At 33.3% G+C, this 23,303-nt stretch overlaps 1 protein-coding gene across 6 annotated transcripts in view; it reads left to right on the top strand.

The window, feature by feature from the left end:
- The window catches only part of LOC117314906 (phosphatidylinositol 4-phosphate 5-kinase type-1 alpha-like), a 54,417-nt gene that overhangs the window by 11,530 nt on the left and 19,584 nt on the right, over positions 1-23,303 (top strand). For 5 of the 6 annotated variants that reach the window (XM_033869004.1, XM_033869005.1, XM_033869006.1 and 2 more), the window contains exons 6-15: positions 1,671-1,823; positions 2,454-2,513; positions 4,421-4,660; positions 5,124-5,201; positions 6,027-6,165; positions 10,364-10,484; positions 10,953-11,085; positions 11,906-11,993; positions 17,960-18,118; positions 18,898-19,066. In XM_033869004.1, coding sequence (XP_033724895.1) covers positions 1,671-1,823; positions 2,454-2,513; positions 4,421-4,660; positions 5,124-5,201; positions 6,027-6,165; positions 10,364-10,484; positions 10,953-11,085; positions 11,906-11,993; positions 17,960-18,118; positions 18,898-19,066 — 1,340 coding nt within the window. The remainder of the gene's footprint in view (positions 1-1,670; positions 1,824-2,453; positions 2,514-4,420; positions 4,661-5,123; positions 5,202-6,026; positions 6,166-10,363; positions 10,485-10,952; positions 11,086-11,905; positions 11,994-17,959; positions 18,119-18,897; positions 19,067-23,303) is intronic. The other variant, XM_033869002.1, reaches the window with a different exon arrangement.

Below are 23,303 nucleotides of genomic sequence, written 5' to 3'. Positions count from 1 at the left end.
AATTATCTTTGTGGTAGTGGTGGGAGGCACTTGAATTCAGATTAATGGCTGTTATGTGTAAATCCCCATTTTTTAGGTCACCTGAGACAAAGTCTCAAGTGACCTATTCTAATCCCCCTTTGTCCGTCGTCGTGCGTCGTCCGTCGTGCGTCCGTAAACAATTAACATTTTCGACTTCTTCTCCAAAACCCCTAAACCAAATTCCATGTAATTTGGCAGGAAGCTTCTATGGCTAAAGGTCAACCAAAATTGTAAATTATATGGTCCCCACCCCCCAGGGGCCTGAGGGGCGGGGCTAAAACGGGTCAAATTGACTAAAACTTCAAAAATCTTCTTCTCTACTCTCAGAAATGGTGGAATCAAACACTCTTCATAGATGGAAGGGTCTTAAGGTGCTTTACCAAAATTGTAAATTTCATGACCCAGGGGTCTCACGTTTGCCCCTGGGGAGGGGGTAAACTTTACTATAGTTTATATAGGGAAATCACATTTTTGACTTTTATTTGTTTGATTTGTATTGGAATTCATTCTAATTTGGTAAACATTGTCAGTATGGGATGACAGTTTGATGGCATGCACATGTTGGCCCTGACTGACCCCCAGGGGCTAATGGGCAGAGCTAAAAAGGGCCAAATTGACTGAAATTTCAAAAATCTTCTTCTCAAGACCAAAATAAGGTGAAATCAAATACTCTTTATAGTTGGAAGGGTCTTAATGTGCTTTACTAAAATTGTGAATTTGATGACCCTGGGGTCTCAAGTTTGCCCCTGGGGAGGGGGTAAACTTTACTATAGTTTATATTGGGAAATCACATTTTTGACTTTTATTTGTTTTATTTCTATTGGAATTCAATCTAATTTGGTAAACATTGTCAGCATGGGATGACAGTTTGATGGCATGCACATGTTGGCCCTGACTGACCCCCAGGGGCTGATGGGCAGGGCTAAAAAGGGCCAAATTGACTGAAATTTCAAAAATCTTCTTCTCAAGACCAAAATAAGGTGGAATCAAATACTCTTTATAGTTGGAAGGGTCTTAAGGTGCTTTACTAAAATTGTGAATTTGATGACCCTGGGGTCTCAAGTTTGCCCCTGGGGAGGGGGTAAACTTTACTAAAGTTTATATAGGGAAATCACATTTTTTATTATAATTTGTTTGAATTCTATTGGAATTCATTCTAATTTGGTTAACATTATCAGCTTGGGATGGCAGTTTGAGGGTATGCACATGTTGGCCCTGACTGACCCCTAGGGGCTAATGGGCGGGGCTAAAATTTTACTATAGTTTATATAGGGAAATCATGTTTTTTTACATTTTACTATAGTTTATATAAGGAAATCATGTTTTTGAATGATTTGTTTGATTTCTATTGGAATTCATTCTAATTTGGTTAACATTATCAGCTTGGGATGAAAGTTTGATAATATGCACATGTTGGCCCTGACTGACCCCTAGGGGCTTATGGGCAGGGCCAAAAATGGTCAATTTAATTAACTGAAATATTTCAAATCTCAGGTGACCGTTAAGGCCCATGGGCCTCTTGTTTAGTATTCTTTATGCTAGATTTAATTTGCTACAAAATAATTCCTATAAACTTTGTGTTACCTGATTGCTGCCAATTATTGCCAAATGGCCTTGTCTTAAATTTTAATTTGAATTGATTTTTTCAGCTGTCGTTATGCGATGAACCGTTAAAAGAACTGTCTAACCCTGGTGCTAGTGGAAGTATATTTTACCTGACCTCGGATGACGAGTTCATCATAAAAACTGTACAACACAAAGAGGCTGATTTCTTACAGAAACTTCTACCTGGATATTATATGGTAGTGTTACATATACCACATTTGTCATAATAAATGCCCAGGACATTGAGAAAATTGTCAAAAAGGGGGTTGATTATTAAGTTCATAAAGTTTCTCCATACAATTATTATGTTACTTGTCAGGAAAATTTGTAGAATAGTTTAATTTATTAATGACAGCTTTTGTTGATTATTTGAAAATAAAAGAAATGAAATTTTTTTTATTTTGAAACAAATTTGATTACCTTTTAAACTTTGTTGGTCATATAGAAATGGTACGATTATATATTAAGATTCCATCAAAAAAGTGGGATGTGGCCCTTATTGTGGGCTGGGTGCTTATTAATGCATATATGGTACAGTCTTGGAAAACATATTATGATCAAAAAATGTTTTCTACAAACTGCATTTAATGTTGCACTCAGGTCTTTGTAACATTTGAATAATATCTGTCTTTTAGAAATTAAAAGAAATGAAAAAGGGACTGAAAAATAATTGAAAAAAAAAGATCAAAAAGGGAAAAAATTCAAAATTGTTTAATTTGTTCTTCTGTCAGTCGTTTAATTTGATTTAAGGAACAACTGTGTAACTGTTCATTTAATTGTACGTGATATTGTATATATTAACTTTCTGTGTCTTTTTGTTTTCACAGAATTTAAACCAAAATCCACGAACGCTATTGCCCAAGTTTTATGGCTTATACTGTTACCAGGTAAGGTACTCCTGTAAGGTACTCCTGTAAGGTACTCCTGTAAGGTAGGTATTCCTGTAAGGTATTCCTGTAAGGTACTCCTGTAGTATTCCTGTAAGGTATTCCTGTAAGGTACTCCTGTAAGGTATTCCTGTAAGGTACTCCTGTAAGGTACTCCTGTAAGGTATTCCTGTAAGGTACTCCTGTAAGGTATTCCTGTAAGGTACTCCTGTAAGGTATTCCTGTAAGGTACTCCTGTAAGGTATTCCTGTAAGGTATTCCTGTATGGTTTTCCTGTAAGGTACTCCTGTAAGGTATTCCTGTTAGGTACTCCTGTAAGGTATTCCTGTAAGGTACTCCTGTAAGGTATTCCTGTAAGGTATTCCTGTAAGGTACTCCTGTAAGGTATTCCTGTAAGGTACTCCTGTAAGGTATTCCTGTAAGGTACTCCTGTAAGGTACTCCTGTAAGGTATTCCTGTAAGGTTCTCCTGTAAGGTATTCCTGTAAGGTATTCCTGTAAGGTACTCCTGTAAGGTATTCCTGTAAGGTACTCCTGTAGTATTCCTGTAAGGTATTCCCTGTAAGGTACTCCTGTAAGGTATTCCTGTAAGGTATTCCCTGTAAGGTACTCCCGTAAGGTATTCCTGTAAGGTATTCCTGTAAGGTGTTCCTGTAAGGTACTCCTGTAAGGTACTCCTGTAAGGTACTCCTGTAAGGTATTCCTGTAAGGTATTCCTGTAAGGTATTCCTGTAAGGTACTCCTGTAAGGTACTCCTGTAAGGTATTCCTGTAAGGTACTCCTGTAAGGTATTCCTGTAAGGTATTCCTGTATGGTTTTCCTGTAAGGTATTCCTGTAAGGTATTCCTGTATGGTTTTCCTGTAAGGTATTCCTGTATGGTTTTCCTGTATGGTTTTCCTGTAAGGTACTCCTGTAAGGTATTCCTGTAAGGTATTCCTGTAAGGTGTTCCTGTAAGGTATTCCTGTAAGGTATTCCTGTAAGGTATTCCTGTAAGGCCTTTCCCCTTATGACTCTGGATGTAACAAAGACATTAACCCCCTAAAATCAAACTACTGTTACCAAGTATATGTGATCTCCGCTCACAACTTCAAAATCGACCTTCACCGCTTACAAACAAACAAATTCCTGTAACAAAATGTATGTGATCTCCGCTCACAACTTCAAAATCGACCTTCACAGCCTAAAACCAAACAAATTCCTGTAACAAAATGTATGTGATCTCCGCTCACAACTTCAAAATCGACCTTCACAGCCTAAAACCAAACAAATTTCTGTAACAAAATGTATGTCATCTCCGCTCACAACTTCAAAATCGACCTTCATTTAAAGAAGTATATATTTGCTCATCATATATTTAAGAAATGTTAGAAAGTTAGAAAACAGATTTCTTCCACAGCATTAGTGATATATATGTATTCATAGATAAAGAGTAAAAAAGGTTTGTATCCACATGGTTAATGTAGGGAAAATAACAAAGTAAGTAGGTTAAGAAACTTTGGTGGACTATATAGCTTTCCTCTTTGTCCATCTTATAAGTATGTATATAACGCCAAAGTTTATACTAGAAGAAGCTAGTAGCTTCGTACCTTGAGGGATTTTGAACAAATGTACCATCTATATTATTGACTTTGGGCTTTGCATTCAAAGGTTCATAATTGATAAATAGCATTAATGTTCAGATATAATAATTTAAAATTGGTCAGTGTCTTTGAATAAGAAAATAACAATCCATACATGCATTATAGTGTTAATGAGGGTAGGTAAGGTAACAGAGATGAATCTTATAGTGTTGATAATTTTACAAAAATTTCATTTAAACCTGAACATTTACATCTTTTTCTAATTTTGCACATAAGTTTTAGGTCTTCTTATGGTTCCCATACTATAATCTGTTCTGTCTTTTCAGTGTGGTGGGAAAAATATCCGATTTGTGGTTATGAACAATTTACTACCATCTTCTGTGAAACTTCATGAAAAATATGATCTTAAAGGAAGTACGTACAAACGTAAGGCTTCGAAACATGAACGAGGAAAGAGCTGTCCAACACTGAAGGATTTAGACTTCATTGACATTCATCCAGAAGGAATTCTACTCGAAAAAGACAAACATGACGCATTGGTGAAAACCATGCAGAGGGACTGTCGGGTATGGTGTTGAGTTGTCTCCCCTTTCTCTTTCAGATTCCTGGCATGTACCAGGGCTTTTTTCTCACAGGTTTCAGACGGGGCCTTTTTGACTCATTTTGTGAGAAAAATTGGGGAAAAAAATTTCATGAGGGAAGTGCAAACTTTGGGCATTTGGCTTGCATATGAATTAATTTCGTTTGGGAATGGGGCCCATTAATAGCCTCAAAAAGCCCTCAGAAAACGCCTGTGTACTGCCAAGTAATATAATGGTGTTGTAGATATTGTGTACCTCGTCAAGTTATTCATTTCAATCAACTCAGACAAAAATCAAAAGGAAAGTTTGTAAAGCTGCAACAAAGTACAGCTATGTTATACTTAAAAAAAAAAACCGAACTGTTGAATAATTGTCAGGAAACGTATTAGAACTATCGACAATTAGTGTACCATAAACAGTGTATGATTTTGGTGTGTTTCATTTCCAGGTGCTAGAGAGTTTTAAGATCATGGATTACAGTTTACTATTGGGAATATATAACTTAGATCAGGCGGTACGGGAAAAGGTAAGTCTTCCCGGAAAATGGACAACATTGTCCAAGCAAGAAGAGGTAATGTTAAACTTTTTGTTTAGATTGTATGTATACATGGCTAATATTTCAGCTGTCTCATTTGGAACTAATCCACTGGTATTAAATTTCAGGTGACACCACCCTGTCGTCATTATGTGATAAACAGTATAATACCTTTTGACTATATATATAAATATTCTTTGGATATTCATTTTAGTGTATGTAAATGACCAAAATTATATCCTGCACAAATATTACCATCGACTTGACTTGATTTGGCAGCAAGAAAATTATGATGTCAAGGAAATGGATGAGACAACAATAATAATCTAAAGGATTCAATCAATATATTTAGTCATGTAGATATATAGAAACAGAACATCGTTATGTTCGATTTTAGTGTTGAAAACTTGAAAAAATTGTCACCTGAAAAGAGAAAATATATGATTATTGAATGTTTTGATGAGACAAAGGACAAACTGAATTATCCATACCAATTTAATGTACCCACAAAAAAGGTGTAAAATCTCAAGATATGGACCTTTCGTCACCATTTGAAGCTATTGTATAATACTTCCTTGTTTTGAGGCGAGATATTTATTTGTTTTGAGCCGAGAGATTGATTTGTTTTGAGGCGAGAGATTAATTTGTTTTGAGCCGAGAGATTTATTTGTTTTGAGCCGAGAGATTAATTTGTTTTGAGCCGAGAGGTCTATTTGTTTTGAGCCGAGAGATCTATTTGTTTTGAGGCGAGAGATTTATTTGTTTTGAGGCGAGAGATTGATTTGTTTTGAGCCTAGAGAATTATTTGTTTTCCAGGCTAAAGAAACTGAGACAATTAATCAGGAAACAACAACAAATTCCAGTGCTGGGACGTCCCAGGGCGGGGCCTCGTCCCTACCCCCAGAGGCGCTTGCGGACTCTTATCCAGGTGCCACAACTTCTCCCCCTAAAACAGGTGTGCGGCTACTAACTACTAGACGCTTCGTTGTGGTTCCATACTCATCCTCTATCCTACGTTAACAGACATACTACTCTCACAGTCGACAGTCGTCCTAAGTTTGACTGTATTCAAATTAGAGCCAGTATCCTAAGTTTTATATCCAATATGTTGTCTGTTTTTGATTTACAGTATAAATAAGATAAGACAAAAATAAAGATCAAATATCATTTTCATCTGAGTAAGTTTCTTGATTCAACTTAGGATCTTTATACACTAGGATCTTTGCTGTATAAATAACACTTAATTTCTAAACAAATATGAAAAATATTTCAATGAAATATTTAATAGTCATTATATGGTAGAATACAACACATACATATGTAGTGTGTTACAGTTTTTGGCCCTGAATAATTATCTATTGTGTATACTTGGATGAGTATGGAATCACACTATACTATCTATAATCTTTAACTAATTATTATACCATCTATTGGAGATTGAAACAATTTTCCTGAAGTAATTGTTTTAAAAAACTAATTTCATGCCTGTCCAGTTATGAACAAATAACAGTTGTTTAAGATCAATGATAGCATCAACATTCTTTCACAGAAATGAAATTAGTATCGATCTCCCTAGATAATTTAAAATTTGTGTTTTGGGTGAAACACGAGTGTGGAAACAATATATGGTTCTGATATTTTCTTTACATTTCTTTTCTGTTTTTATTCTCAGCAATTTGGCCAAAATTTGGACAAAAAGTTCACTATCGACTTTTCAAAAAGTGTTCACTTCCAATTTTATTTCTATACGAGAAAAAAATATTTTTGATTTAAAGATGTGATTTGTGTTTTCCTCAAAATTGGAAGAAACATACTATTGAAGTTTTTTTTTAATCATTTGAATATTGAAGTTTAATCACAGATCAATCAATTTTATAAAAACTCCGCAATAAACTTTTATATTTGTTGTGATTGAACATTGAGAATCAGGAAGCATTACTTTATACAATAGAAGCTTGACAGCGAACGACCAGGTAAGTTAGAGGTAGCTGATTCTGTACAACAGTGCTTTTATCTTGCAGAAAATTTTTTTTACCACATAATTCACTGTTCAACAAAAAAAGAATTCACAATAGAAACTAATGATGTGCTTATATATTTGTATTTGGTATATTCAATCATAATGTAATTTGGATTTCTGATAGAAGATTAAATTCTGTATTTTGGACAATCTGAACTATAATTTTAGGATATTAGTATACAGAGCTAATTATTATATTAGAGAAATCTGTGTTGATATCTTTATACAGATATTATATATGGTGTTGGTACGTGGAAATTATTACAATAAATTATCGTAAGCAGAGTTTATATTAAGTCTTTAAAAATAGTTTGTTTGTCATCCGTGGTCAAATATATTACAGTGTTCATTGATATGTGATATTTATTTAAATCTTAGCATATATCAAAGGTATAAAGATATAATTTATGTATCATACTAAAATTTAAGATGGAAAGGTGTTGGTAGATGTAAATTAGAATTTAACTATACATAATACTTATAAAGGTGTTGGTACATGTAAATTAGAATTTAACTATACATAATACTTATAAAGGTGTTGGTACATGTAAATTAGAATTTAACTATACATAATACTTATAAAGGTGTTGGTACATGTAAATTAGAATTTAACTATACATAATACTTATAAAAGTGTTGGTACATGTAAATTATAATTTATCTTTACATAAACCTTATAAAAGTGTTGGTACATGTAAATTATAATTTATCTTTACATAAACCTTATAAAAGTGTTGGTACATGTAAATTATAATTTATCTTTACATAAACCTTATAAAAGTGTTGGTACATGTAAATTATAATTTATCTTTACATAAACCTTATAAAAGTGTTGGTACATGTAAATTATAATTTATCTTTACATAATAAAGGTGTTGGGACTACATGTAACTCTAATTCACACTGACAATAGTGTATTTTACTACACATATCTAACATCACCTGGTAGTTAACTTCACCCTATAACAGTAACCTTACCTCATATAAAACCTGTACTCCTCATGCTTATGTGACCTTGGCTGTAACAAGGTCATTCAAACCACAGAAAAAATCCAGATAATTTCTAATGGGGTCATTTTTTTGGAATTTCTCAAATTTCAGGTTCTAGTTTTCATTTAAGTGACTTATTTTGTTATGAATTGTTTTTTATTTAGATTTTATCAATTAATTGAACTTAATTTATTATTTCAACCTGATGGTTATGTGGATGCGAAGCTTGATGACAATAATTTGACTGTTATAGATACACAAACCATTATCTGGATGTTGAGCTTGATGACAATAATTTGACTGTTATAGTTACACAAACCATTATCTGGATGTTGAGCTTGATGACAATAATTTGACTGTTATAGTTACACAAACCCATTATCTGGATGTTGAGCTTGATGACAATAATTTGACTGTTATAGTTACACAAACCCATTATAATGAGATTTGATATTTGATCGGAATGGTTTGTCTGTAAAGTAACATTATGAATTTCTGGATTTATTAAAAGCAGACTTGAATTTTACCTTAAACTACAGTAAAACAAAATCTTCTGAACATAATAGAGCTAAAAATTTATATCCCATCATGTTCTGCCTATTTTGATCTGTGATCTTGTTGATATTGATCCTTTTATTGAAGATCAATTAATAATCGATTGTTTGAGAAATTATTGTGAATTCTAATGAAATTTAAATTGATTCCTAATACTAAAGCTTACACTATTTTCTCTATATACTTTATATATATATAAAGAAAAACTTGACAACTCATCTTTAGGGCTTTCATCGCATCTCAGCGATTCTCCTGCATTATTTGTCCGTAGGGATCATGCTCAACGATTTTATTATATATACATGTATATATATATATGGGGCAAAGAAGTAATTCAAACAGTGTAAACAATAAGGTTTGTTAAATTTTCGAGGCAATCCGCCCCTTTATCAAAACACAAAAAATCACGAATACAATCACATAATATATATAAGAAGTACTGGAAATACAATATAATACAATAAGAATAATGTTTTAGTAACTGGAGAAACCACAATGAACCCTTCGGCAAACGTGGGCCGAAGGCGGATACTAGCGTGACTGCATCATGTTCAAACACTAGAACGCTATGCGACCAACGGCAGAGATATTTTGAATTCCCCCGCACGTGAAAGTATTCCGAAGAGTTCAAAGACGATTCGTCCCTAAACACTGCTAGTGGACGACATTGCATTTATATAAAAAATGTTGCATTATCGTCTCTACAGTGATTGATTAAATATCGTGTACAAAGTCTGAAAAACTTTAGAAAAATATGTGTTAGATCATAAGAATTATAGAGCACACGTGTGAAAAAACTGCTACAAATATTTATCAAGACTGAAAATATAAGAAATACGAATGCCGAAGTGTCCCTACAGGACGCTACGGGAAACAGACGATTCGGACCAACTCGGACCAAGATGCTGCTGTATATATATATATATATATACATACCTATACCCTGTTTATCAAATTAAGCTAGACTAGTTTGGTTTAGATTTGTGGCCCAACAACTTTTCTGCTTTGAATTTATTATAAAAGCTTCATTGTTTTTCATATTGGCTTTGGTTTCCTTTTAACATGTGTAAAATGGTATTAAATGGTCTCCAAATGGAATTACAAACAGAATACAAAGAAATAAAATATTTCATGAAAAAGTAATGATAAAAATGGATAATGACATGAAAATCTTATGCATAATAGTGATAATTTAAAGTCGAGCTTCATTATCTGTCAGTCTTAGTCATGAAAAAGCTTACAGATATCCCTAGAAATTGGGCATTGTCCAATACCTTCACTTGATGGTATTCGTGGTAACTGTGTGTATTGTCTATAGAACTTAACAGTATGGACTGAAATTTTACTTTTGAGTGAAGCACAGTCTTCAAGTTACAGAATTCAAGATAATGAAGTTTGAATTTATCTTTAACTTGTATTGTTGGTAAATATAGTAAAATGTTGAAATATTTCAAAATATTTACTGGTTCATTCAAGAGTAACAAATTATATTTTATGCTGAGGAAGATTTGAAAAAAAATATGATTTTAAATGCTTCAAAATACCTCAAAACTATATGAAATTCAAGAACATTTTTTCCTGACTACAGGTTCTTCGCTGGCGAGGACCAAATCTATGAAGACGCGATTAGCTAATTATTCAACGGCCATTGAGGCAATTCAAGCATCAAGAGGATATGATGATGATGAAGACGAAGATGAAGATACGCCGTTAGTTTTGTTTTGTATAATCAAGGATACAAAGAATTACCAGCTGTGTTTAATGTTATTTCAGGAGTAAAAAGGATTCTATTGACTATATTTTTAAAATGCTAATGCATACTACTTAACTTGTAGGATTTTTTTTTCTTCAAAATTTTGAATTCAATTTGATACTTTTGAAATTATATTGAGGAGGAGAATAGTATAGGCAGCCATTGAGGTATACACCTGATTCGATTTCTGTGATAATCACTATTGACCAGTCACTAAGGAGAGAGATGGGTATCTATATGTGATCATGAGTCCATGCTCACTATGCTTTTATTTGACAGCTAAAAAATGGTTAAACTATAAATGACAGTTTCTCCCTTAAGCCTCTTTTCTTCATACAAATAAAAACTTATATTAAAGTTTTATTGAATAACCTGTGAATGAAAGTTTTAAAAATATATAATTTTCCATGTTTTTTTTTTTTAGGCCTGGTGGTATACCGGCTAAAAATGCCAAAGGGGAACGACTCCTCATGTACATGGGAGTTATAGATGTCCTACAGAGTTACAGATTAAAGAAGAAATTTGAGCACACGATGAAATCCATAGTGATAGATGGAGTGAGTATTCCAGTGGTCATTATCTGTGTATTAAAGTGATCCATTTTGCCTCGTTGAATATCTCTAAGGGTGGTTACTTCTAGGCTAAAGAGCCTTTTGAAAGAATTGATAATCTACATTCATTTCGTATTATTAGCTCACCTGCCCGAAAGCTTACTCTGATATTTGAATAAAGTTGTTATCAGCATAGTATCTGTAGAAATGACCTCAATCAACTGCAAATTTGTTGTAGAGCCAGGTGAGCGATACAGGCCCATTTGGCCTCTTGTGTTAGTATTCCATGTGGACCCAGTTTCATCAATATTTCTTAACTTAAAAATTTTCCATAGAAAGCATTACAGAATTCAAGGAAAAAATCTTCCTTAAATTCTGTAATGCTTTTCTATGGAAAAATTTAAGTAAATGAATTTCCTTAAGTTAAGATATATTGATCAAACTGGTCTCGTGATCAGATGAGATCAGTAAGTTAAGATATATTGATCAAACTGGTCTCGTGATCAGATGAGATCAGTAAGTTAAGATATATTGATCAAACTGGTCTCGTGATCAGATGAGATCAGTAAGTTAAGATATATTGATCAAACTGGTCTCGTGATCAGATGAGATCAGTAAGTTTTATCCTGGTACTCTGGATTTTCCCCAAATTTAATCCAGTATTGCCACCAAGAGTAATAGTTGATGCTTGAATAACTTGTTTCTTAATCGTTGTGAAATAGATAAGATTTAGTACTATTCACAGGGGTTCCAGGTCTTCCTCTTGTGGAATGAAGAAATTCCTGAACTATCAATTGGTCTTACTTCAATTTGTTTTATATCACAGGACACGATATCAGTTCATCGCCCAAGCTACTATTCCCAAAGATTCCAGAACTTTTTTGAAAAACGTGTATTTAGAAAGTTACAGACACGTAAGTGTTTAATCTTTTCCCACCATCACTTGTATTATATGTAACATATGTTATTTCAGAATTTCTTTGTTGGAATGCCTCTGTGATTCAATTTTAACGTTCATGCTTCTCGTGTTATTTTGCAGACTTGAGTGTAGTAGCTTGTGATGTTGATTAAAGTTCTAAATGTTGTCTTAGGTTGTAGCTGTTTTACTCATGTTTTCTCATCTGTTATGCAGAGTTTCTTTTTAATATGATTTTTGACTGGCATAAGCTTTATAAGTATTTACATTTTAACTGTTTTGATTGCTAATAGATATTTCTGACAAGTATTTAGGATGAATTTTATAGATAACACTATATTATTTTGGTATATCAAATTATTTTACCATTCTTGCTGTTAGTTTTTGCTCCTCAGTATTTTTTCTTCATCATCTTCTTCTCTCTCTCCATCTTTTATACATAATTATTTCTTCCTTAACCTATCGGCTCTTACACCTATTTCTTTCTTGTTGTATTTTCTGATCATGGGTTGTGTCCCTTGTACAGAAATCTTCTGTTCCTAACACTAGTTTATCCCTCAAACTAGGTTATTAAGATAAAGAAAAAAGCCTCAAGTGTTATTTGAGTACAAGTCCTGGATAATTGTTTTTTTTTTTTTTATTTTGTAAAATATATCTTGCAAATTTTCATGTTTTTATAGACAAAAAAATAGATATTACTTGTATTTATGGCTTTGATGCTACTAAATCCTGAAAAAGAGAAGCTGGTTTTAAAGTTAACAAATATACATTATGCCACATTTTTTGTGTGTCTGAAAATCAATTTTGGTTATTATTACTAATGGTGTTATTACTAATGTTGAATACATTATATACTGATTAAACAGACTGAAAGCCTTTTTATATGCGTATTTGCAATGGAAATGATTTGATGAAAAATAGTTGCATTCACAAAGAATCACAACCATTTGTTGTGAAATGTTTAACCAACAAACATTTCATTTACTAAGGAATGCTCATGAATTTCAAACAGTACATGGCACTTCTGAATTGATGCTAATTATCTTTTAATTCTGTATGGTTGTGGTGATAAAATACTTGTGTGGTCCAATAGAACTGATATTTAGGGAGCTGATACTCTACTACAGTATTATTCCTTAATTCTGAAGTAAAAGTATGAAGATTCTTTTTTGGGTCAGTATATTTCATAAAAAAAATGATTTTGTAAAATTGGGGAAATATTGTCTCCAAGACTATCTCAACTTTCAGCTAGCAATAGTACTGTCCATATTTCTATGCTTAGTTGGGAGATACACGGAAATCAAGATATTGTCTGTCTGTGTCAACTTTCTACCTGCTTTAATAAGTCTGGCAAGTTTTGAAATCAAAATCTCTATTCATAACCTAACCCGGACAAATATTGCAGTTATAGTGGTTTTAAACAGAATATCAAAATTCACAGATAAATTCTCTCACCTAGAAGTTGTACACTGCATCTACCTGTTGGATTGATTTATGAATCTATTTTTTCAGAGCTCTGTAAGTTTCACCAAGGTGCACACTTTTTAACCAAATTTTGTGAAGCTTCACTTCAGATAATCACCACACTCTTGAGTTGTGTACCTTTGCTTACATTTTAGGTTAAACTATTTTTTTAGAGTTATTTCCCTTGTTAAAAACATCTTTAGTACAGACATTGTCTAGACGTATGACCTGACCCATACTGTATAAAACTTCATACATTTAATCACCACACTCAAGAAATTTTACATGTTGTTTATCCCTCTATTTCAAATAGGAATTAGATCTTTTTCACAAAAACCTTCAAATGCCAAATCATTATTATCCCGATTTTACAATCACTTAATGCCATCAGTGATAAGTCATTTAAAAAAATATATTTCCTATTCATTTAAGCATTGATGTCATTTTTTTTTAGTTTCATCAGGGTATGAAACAAATTTTGTTTGCAAACTGTATAAATCCGCGTAGCGGATTCTTACAGAAGTTTGCAAACAAAATTTGTTTCATACCCCGATGAAACTAAAAAATAATTGACATCAACGCTTATAATTAATTTTTGAAAATGATTTTTGAATTTAAACATGTTTTATGTACAATTTTACTGGTTTTAAATGGGATTCTTTTTCTCAAATCAATACGCAACGTCAATTGTCGTATTGTGACGTCACATTTTTCGCGCCATTCTCGGAATTTCTTTCATAGAAGAATGAAAAGAATTTTTAGACCAATCACATTTGAGTATTTACCATGAAAACAAAGAAAAATTAATTATACTTCGTTGAAAAGATTTTTTTTTTTTTTTTTTCAAGAAATGTCAAGGATTACAAAAGTCTTATTAAGTTACAAGAAAATTCGAAGTGTATTGTAGTGAAATTAAATCTAATAAAAACTAACAAACACATAGAAAACACATGAAAGTCAAAATTAAATATTTGGAAATCATCTTACCCTTGATCCTGTGATGGACCCAACCAACTTTTGTTAGGGGTTATTTAAAGTTGTGTTTATAGGGGAGAGAGCGTTAAGTTTCTTCTTATTTGTTGTTCTTTCTATTTTGTGCTTTGCTAATATCAGTGGATCCGCCAAGAGGCACGCAACGATTCCGCAAAATTGTCAAACTAGGTAACTTTGGTAACGCTTTTGTCATGATAGTAATCAGTTTGTTGACTTAGCTACAATATTTCTGGTTTATTTTGCTACCTGGGTTTGTTTGGAAATTTTGATGTTTTTTTTTTTATTATCGTTTTTCAGTTGCTATTGCTACTTTGTTTTGCGTGAACGCTATCACCACAATCACACTCGCAATTGTTTATTATGATTATTTTCAAACTTTGCATTGATGTGTTTTATGCATATTTCTTTTAGTCAGAATTTAAAGACTATTCAATAAACTATAGAAAGATTTACCATATTAGAGGTATTTAATTGTCTAAGTTAGGGTATTAAAAACTGTGATGAAATATTACAGGTGAATTTTTTTTTTTTAAGTTGTTATCAAAATTAGATGGTAAAGGTGTATATGTGAAACAAGTCATTAAGTACAGGGAAGGCCTAGTGTCTTTTAGATCTTGAAAAAAAGCAAAGCATTCAAAGTACTTTTGAGAATTGTACATTTTGTTATCCTAACACAACAATATAAACAGAGTTGTATACCCTAATTCAAATTTACCTCTGTATTGAGTAATGTGTATTGTTGATACAAGTTGAAGTACAGGGTTATGTTATACAAATGTAATCCCTGTTAAGTATTCAATTAAATTAATTTTATTGACTTTTAGCTTTACAGCTCATCAGTACATATAACATATATCAATACAATAAATTAGCTTTAATATACTGCACAGCTAGAAAAGAAATTATCGATTGATTGAAATGTAAGACTAGTAATCCAGAGGTCCTTGGTTCGAACACTAGCAGAGGCTTTGAAATAAATATAATTACTAATGTCCTCTGTTAAACAATGCAAGTATACATACAGAGTTATGTACCCTTAATACAAATTTAGAGTTATGTAACTTAGAATAGAGTTATCTACCCTTAAGTAGTACAAAGTGCAGCATCTGTATTGTAGATAGTCTAGTAGTGTTATGCACTTCTAGTTAGATCTGGATTATGCACTTCTTAGCTAGTTTGGAGTTGTGTGTCCTTGAGAATGCAGAGCTATGCGCCCTTGGATATGTGTTTGTAGTATAGAGTAGTTCATTTGAGTTAACACAGGGAAACAAGAAAGAAAATATTACGTACATAGCTAGGTTAATATTTATAAAAAAAGATGTGATATTTGTGGTGCAAAGGACTATCTAGATTTATAAATAGAGCTATGAACATTTGTCTGAGTGAAATTTCCTTGCTTCGGTGATATTTCATGTTTTTTCTTTTTTTTTCTTTTCTTTTTCTTTTTCTGTAAATTTGATTTATTTACTGCTGAGAACAAACACTATTATCAGTTAAATTAGATTAAAACATTGAAAATCTCAGGACTTAGGTTTATTGTTCCTAACATACTGCACTACATTATAAGCTATTCAAACATACCCCTGTTTAATTTGGTTACCTGGTTGTAATTGCTGATGAATCCTTTATTCCGACCCATATTTAATTCTGATTCCTCTATATACCTGGTTCTGTCTTATTTAGTTTTATTAGCTCTTGCTGCTTTAACAATTACTTATATTTTATTTGAAAAAAACATTATTTTCCTATTTTCACACAAATGACATTTCACTGGAAACTAACCTATATACTTAGTTATATCAAACCTATAATTTGCAGTACAAATAAAATACTGCACTAGTATACTCATGGGCCAATCCGAAGATCTCAGTCCCTGGGGTCAGATCAGATTCATATTTGAAAAGTGTTTTTATGTTAAAACTAAAGAACCTAATGGTAACTGATTCAATATACTATAATAGACCACTGTAGTATTGACGACCGGAATAATTCAAGCAGTGAAAGTCACTTAGGTACTGCACATTCTTTATTTTTAATTCTTCTAGGGAAAAAAAAAGAAATATAAAACAACTTTGTCCCCACATCTTTATAGTGGGGGATATAATGTCTATCATTGGCTGCACCGGTACCTACAGCGCTATATACTTCTGTTGTGCTTTGCTACATGGCTCTGTCATTCTGCTTTCCTTAGTTTTGTAATTATTAATGCTGACAATGTATTATGTTGGCTTGAGTTTCCTATTTTTGTGCAAATTATCTCCCTTATAAATACTGAATAATTATGATATTGGATTTGGGCAATATATGATAGGAAATAGACTAAAAGTTTTATAGAAAAGAAACATATTTTAATATTTCCTTCTGTGTGTCTGGGATAATTCCTAAACAATGTTGCAAGTATTTAACTTTTAAAATTATTTGCATTGAAAAAAAATTCCTTTAATAAGAAACTGTATCTGGTTAAATTTAATCTTTTGTAAAAATAGAATATTGTTTATAAAGTAAGTTTGAAACTATTAACAATATTTAATTGTATATGCTTTGATTTAAAAAAAAATCAATAGCATCAGTTAAATATTTTGGTAAAATTCTCTGATCAGCTTCTTAAAACACAAGACCCTTGCTCATTTGATAGAGCATTACACAGCTACCAGCCATCATGGAATCAATATTTTTGATCCCAAGCGATTATTAATTTAACACGATTATCACTGTGTTCAGATTTTCCCCAATTTGATTAATTTTTTTTTGTAGACTATACAAAAAATACATATTGCATTGGAACACACAACTATAAAACAGTTTTGGACAGTAAGATTGGGATATATTTCAAAATATTATATGCCTATCAATTATAAAACACCTATTAACACCTAAATACATGTAATCTATGAAAATGCCTCTACACAAGCAACAAACTAACAACACTTACAGAGAGACCCAATTCCCTGTTCATTAGACAACAATATTCAGACATGTTACACGGTATAACTATCACTAGTAAACTATTTCTGTTTTAACCCTTTCAACCCTAAGAAATGTTAGTGGACTCAGCCATTCATTCATTATTTGAAGTCAAATATGGTCAGTAGGGGTGTAAAGGGTTAATATTTAACAACTTTTTGAAGAATAGTAAATTGTAGATTACGAATATCCACAGAAATCAACAAATAAAAACAGATGAAGAATGGTTAAAATACTCAATGATGAAATGGAAGATCCTGTTGGTTTTTTATATTTAATTTTTTCCAAGAAATAATACATGTACCTGTTTTATGTATTACAACGGTAATAACTCCATTTCCCCCCTGTGTGTCGTACCCCTTTAACCCCACATCCTGTAGTCCAAACTCCCATGATGTAAATTTTTCTTTCTTTTTCAATTACTTAAATGATTTAAACATTTCAACTAAATACTAACAACAACTGTTAATATGTATAGATTTATATTTGACTTGAGTATCTGAAATTGTAATTTAAGTAAAAATTTGTATTTTGTTCCAACAGCCTTGAAGCATTCTCCTTCAAAAAGAAAACCAGGGGGCCCGAAGAAGTCGTCCGGTCATTCCGAGTCTGAAGGAGTAACAGAAGTTCCACGAAGAACAGGGGTCACAGAGAGGTCACATAGAACCATTAGTTTTACAGAAGACAAAACACCCATTCCAGGTTTGTAGCGGAATGTTTTTATGTCCTTTATTCAAGAATTGTAACATGAAGTTTTACCTTTCCTTTATCTATTCAGTCTTTCCAACTGTCACAAATTTGGTAAAACAGTTTTGTATAGTTTGTCATTCTTAGTGATAGAATGCTGAAATTTTGTGTAATAGTCGTTTTACAGATTATAATATCAATACTGTGTATTCGAATAAAACTTTTTATTCCCCCGCCATAAAATTGAGGGGGGGGGATATAGTATTACCCGTGTCTGTCCCATCCTGTCCTGTTGCCTCCTGTCCCATCTTGATTCAATGTATGTCCCATCTCGATTCAATGTAACTAGCTAATCTCAAGAATTGCTCAGATTTCTGGGTGTCACGCGGCAGCTGGGGCATTTATGTCTTACAGACATTTTCTAGTTTTCTCCAAATTTTAACATGTTTTTAATTTGGGCTTAAATTTTGGCTTGCATTAATTTGTAATGATCATCTTTATCTGCAAATAAGCTGCCTTTCGTCCTCATTTTTACAGTCATCATTGTTCAATGGTTTACAAATAAGTCCTCCCAACTTTTTTACACCAAAATTATAACTATGGGAGAGAACATACTGGGGATAAATATGATTGTTCCATTTCCAGCAAAGTGATAAATATGACGTACAAGTTTCACAAAAATTCTGTAGTGTCACGTTTATACTAAAATTGTCGGTACTAGAATTGAGAAATTATGCACAGTAGTAAAAGGTAAATTTTTGAACCATTAACTCATTGTATCTTCTCTTTTTCAGGCACAACAGGGGGTCGGCCAGATCTGCTGCCAGAAAATTCCACGCCACCCCCGACATTTGATGAGGCGGTGGGTTCCCTGACACCCAAAAGGGGGCGTAGTGGAACAGACATATCTCATTCTCCAAAGTCAGTGTCACCCTCGGGCGAGAGTCTAAGTGAGGGTAGGAGGTAGGTATTCATCAAAGTATATATTTCTTTATGATCCAGATTATCTGATTAAATTATAGCTGGAATACTTTTATAATTTGGTGTTCTGTTAAACTAAAGTCCAATTGAGCTGTTCAATTGATGGATGACATTGATATCAGGGTAGTAATGCTATGGTTTAAAAGTATTTGTTGTCCAGTGTTGTGATGTTACGACACTGGTAACAGTACTAGTGTTGTGATGTTATGACACTGATAACAATGTTGTGATGTTATGACACTGATAACAGGGAAGTGATGTTATGACACTGATAACACTGTAGTGATGTTATGACACTGATAACAGTGTTGTGATGTTATGACACTGATAACAGGGTTGTGATGTTATGACACTGATAACAGGGTAGTGATGTTATGACACTGATAACACTGTAGTGATGTTATGACACTGATAACAGGGTAGTGATGTTATGACACTGATAACAGGGTAGTGATGTTATGACACTGATAACAGGGTAGTGATGTTATGACACTGATAACAGTGTTGTGATGTTACGACACTGATAACAGGGTAGTGATGTTATAACACTGATAACAATGTTGTGATGTTATGACACTGATAACAGGGTAGTGATGTTATGACACTGATAACAGGGTTGTGATGTTATGACACTGATAACAATGTTGTGATGTTATCACACTGATAACAGTGTGTGATGTTATGACACTGATAACAGTGTTGTGATGTTATGACACTGATAACAATGTTGTGATGTTAGGACACTGATAACAGGGTAGTGATGTTATGACACTGATAACAATGTGATGTTATGACACTGATAACAGTGTTGTGATGTTATAACACTGATAACAATGTTGTGATGTTATGACACTGATAACAGTGTGATGTTAGGACACTGATAACAGGGTAGTGATGTTATGACACTGATAACAATGTGATGTTATGACACTGATAACAATGTTGTGATGTTATGACACCGATAACAATGTTGTGATGTTATGACACTGATAACAATGTTGTGATGTTACGACACTGATAACAGGGTAGTGATGTTATGATACTGATAACAGGGTTGTGATGTTATGACACTGATAACAATGTTGTGATGTTATGACACTGATAACAGTGTTGTGATGTTATGACACTGATAACAGTGTTGTGATGTTATAACACTGATAACAATGTTGTGATGTTATGACACTGATAACAAGGTAGTGATGTTATGACACTGATAACAGGGTTGTGATGTTATGACACTGATAACAGGGTTGTGATGTTATGACACTGATAACAATGTTGTGATGTTATCACACTGATAACAGTGTGTGATGTTATCACACTGATAACAGTGTTGTGATGTTAGGACACTGATAACAGTGTTGTGATGTTATGACACTGATAACAGGGTAGTGATGTTATGACACTGATAACAGGGTAGTGATGTTATGACACTGATAACAGGGTAGTGATGTTATGACACTGATAACAGTGTTGTGATGTTACGACACTGATAACAGGGTAGTGATGTAATGACACTGATAACAGTGTGTGATGTTATGACACTGATAACAGTGTGTGATGTTATGACACTGATAACAGGGTAGTGATGTTATGACACTGATAACAATGTGATGTTATGACACTGATAACAGTGTTGTGAGGTTATGACACTGATAACAATGTTGTGATGTTATGACACTGATAACAGTGTTGTGATGTTATGACACTGATAACAGTGTTGTGATGTTATGACACTGATAACAATGTGATGTTATGACACTGATAACAGTGTTGTGATGTTATAACACTGATAACAATGTTGTGATGTTATGACACTGATAACAGTGTGATGTTAGGACACTGATAACAGGGTAGTGATGTTATGACACTGATAACAATGTGATGTTATGACACTGATAACAATGTTGTGATGTTATGACACCGATAACAGGGTTGTGATGTTATGACACTGATAACAGTGTTGTGATGTTATGACACTGATAACAGTGTTGTGATGTTATAACACTGATAACAATGTTGTGATGTTATGACACTGATAACAGGGTAGTGATGTTATGACACTGATAACAGGGTTGTGATGTTATGACACTGATAACAATGTTGTGATGTTATCACACTGATAACAGTGTGTGATGTTATGACACTGATAACAGTGTTGTGATGTTATGACACTGATAACAATGTTGTGATGTTATCACACTGATAACAGTGTGTGATGTTATCACACTGATAACAGTGTTGTGATGTTAGGACACTGATAACAGTGTTGTGATGTTATGACACTGATAACAGGGTAGTGATGTTATGACACTGATAACAGGGTAGTGATGTTATGACACTGATAACAGGGTAGTGATGTTATGACACTGATAACAGTGTTGTGATGTTACGACACTGATAACAGGGTAGTGATGTAATGACACTGATAACAGTGTGTGATGTTATGACACTGATAACAGTGTGTGATGTTATGACACTGATAACAGGGTAGTGATGTTATGACACTGATAACAATGTGATGTTATGACACTGATAACAGTGTTGTGAGGTTATGACACTGATAACAATGTTGTGATGTTATGACACTGATAACAGTGTTGTGATGTTATGACACTGATAACAGTGTTGTGATGTTATGACACTGATAACAGTGTTGTGATGTTATGACACTGATAACAATGTGATGTTATGACACTGATAACAGTGTTGTGATGTTATAACACTGATAACAATGTTGTGATGTTATGACACTGATAACAGTGTGATGTTAGGACACTGATAACAGGGTAGTGATGTTATGACACTGATAACAATGTGATGTTATGACACTGATAACAATGTTGTGATGTTATGACACCGATAACAGGGTTGTGATGTTATGACACTGATAACAGTGTTGTGATGTTATGACACTGATAACAGTGTTGTGATGTTATAACACTGATAACAATGTTGTGATGTTATGACACTGATAACAGGGTAGTGATGTTATGACACTGATAACAGGGTTGTGATGTTATGACACTGATAACAATGTTGTGATGTTATCACACTGATAACAGTGTTGTGATGTTATGACACTGATAACAGTGTTGTGATGTTATGACACTGATAACAATGTGATGTTATGACACTGATAACAGTGTTGTGATGTTATAACACTGATAACAATGTTGTGATGTTATGACACTGATAACAGGGTAGTGATGTTATGACACTGATAACAGGGTAGTGATGTTATGACACTGATAACAGGGTAGTGATGTTATGACACTGATAACAGGGTTGTGATGTTATGACACTGATAACAATGTTGTGATGTTATGACACTGATAACAGTGTTGTGATGTTATGACACTGATAACAGGGTAGTGATGTTATGACACTGATAACAGTGTTGTGATGTTATGACACTGATAACAGTGTTGTGATGTTATAACACTGATAACAATGTTGTGATGTTATGACACTGATAACAGGGTAGTGATGTTATGACACTGATAACAGTGTTGTGATGTTATGACACTGATAACAGTGTTGTGATGTTATAACACTGATAACAATGTTGTGATGTTATGACACTGATAACAGGGTAGTGATGTTATGACACTGATAACAGGGTTGTGATGTTATGACACTGATAACAATGTTGTGATGTTATCACACTGATAACAGTGTGTGATGTTATCACACTGATAACAGTGTTGTGATGTTATGACACTGATAACAATGTTGTGATGTTATAACACTGTAACAATGTTGTGATGTTATGACACTGATAACAGTGTTGTGATGTTAGGACACTGATAACAGTGTTGTGATGTTATGACACTGATAACAGGGTAGTGATGTTATGACACTGATAACAGGGTAGTGATGTTATGACACTGATAACAGGGTAGTGATGTTATGACACTGATAACAGGGTAGTGATGTTATGACACTGATAACAGGGTAGTGATGTTATGACACTGATAACAGGGTAGTGATGTTATGACACTGATAACAGGGTAGTGATGTTATGACACTGATAACAGTGTTGTGATGTTACGACACTGATAACAGGGTAGTGATGTAATGACACTGATAACAGTGTGTGATGTTATGACACTGATAACAGGGTAGTGATGTTATGATACTGATAACAGGGTTGTGATGTTATGACACTGATAACCATGTTGTGATGGTATGACACTGATAACAGTGTTGTGATGTT

This window comes from Pecten maximus, chromosome 17, assembly GCF_902652985.1.
Source record: "Pecten maximus chromosome 17, xPecMax1.1, whole genome shotgun sequence".
Taxonomy (NCBI): domain Eukaryota; kingdom Metazoa; phylum Mollusca; class Bivalvia; order Pectinida; family Pectinidae; genus Pecten; species Pecten maximus.
This window is presented reverse-complemented; position numbering and strand designations above follow the sequence as displayed.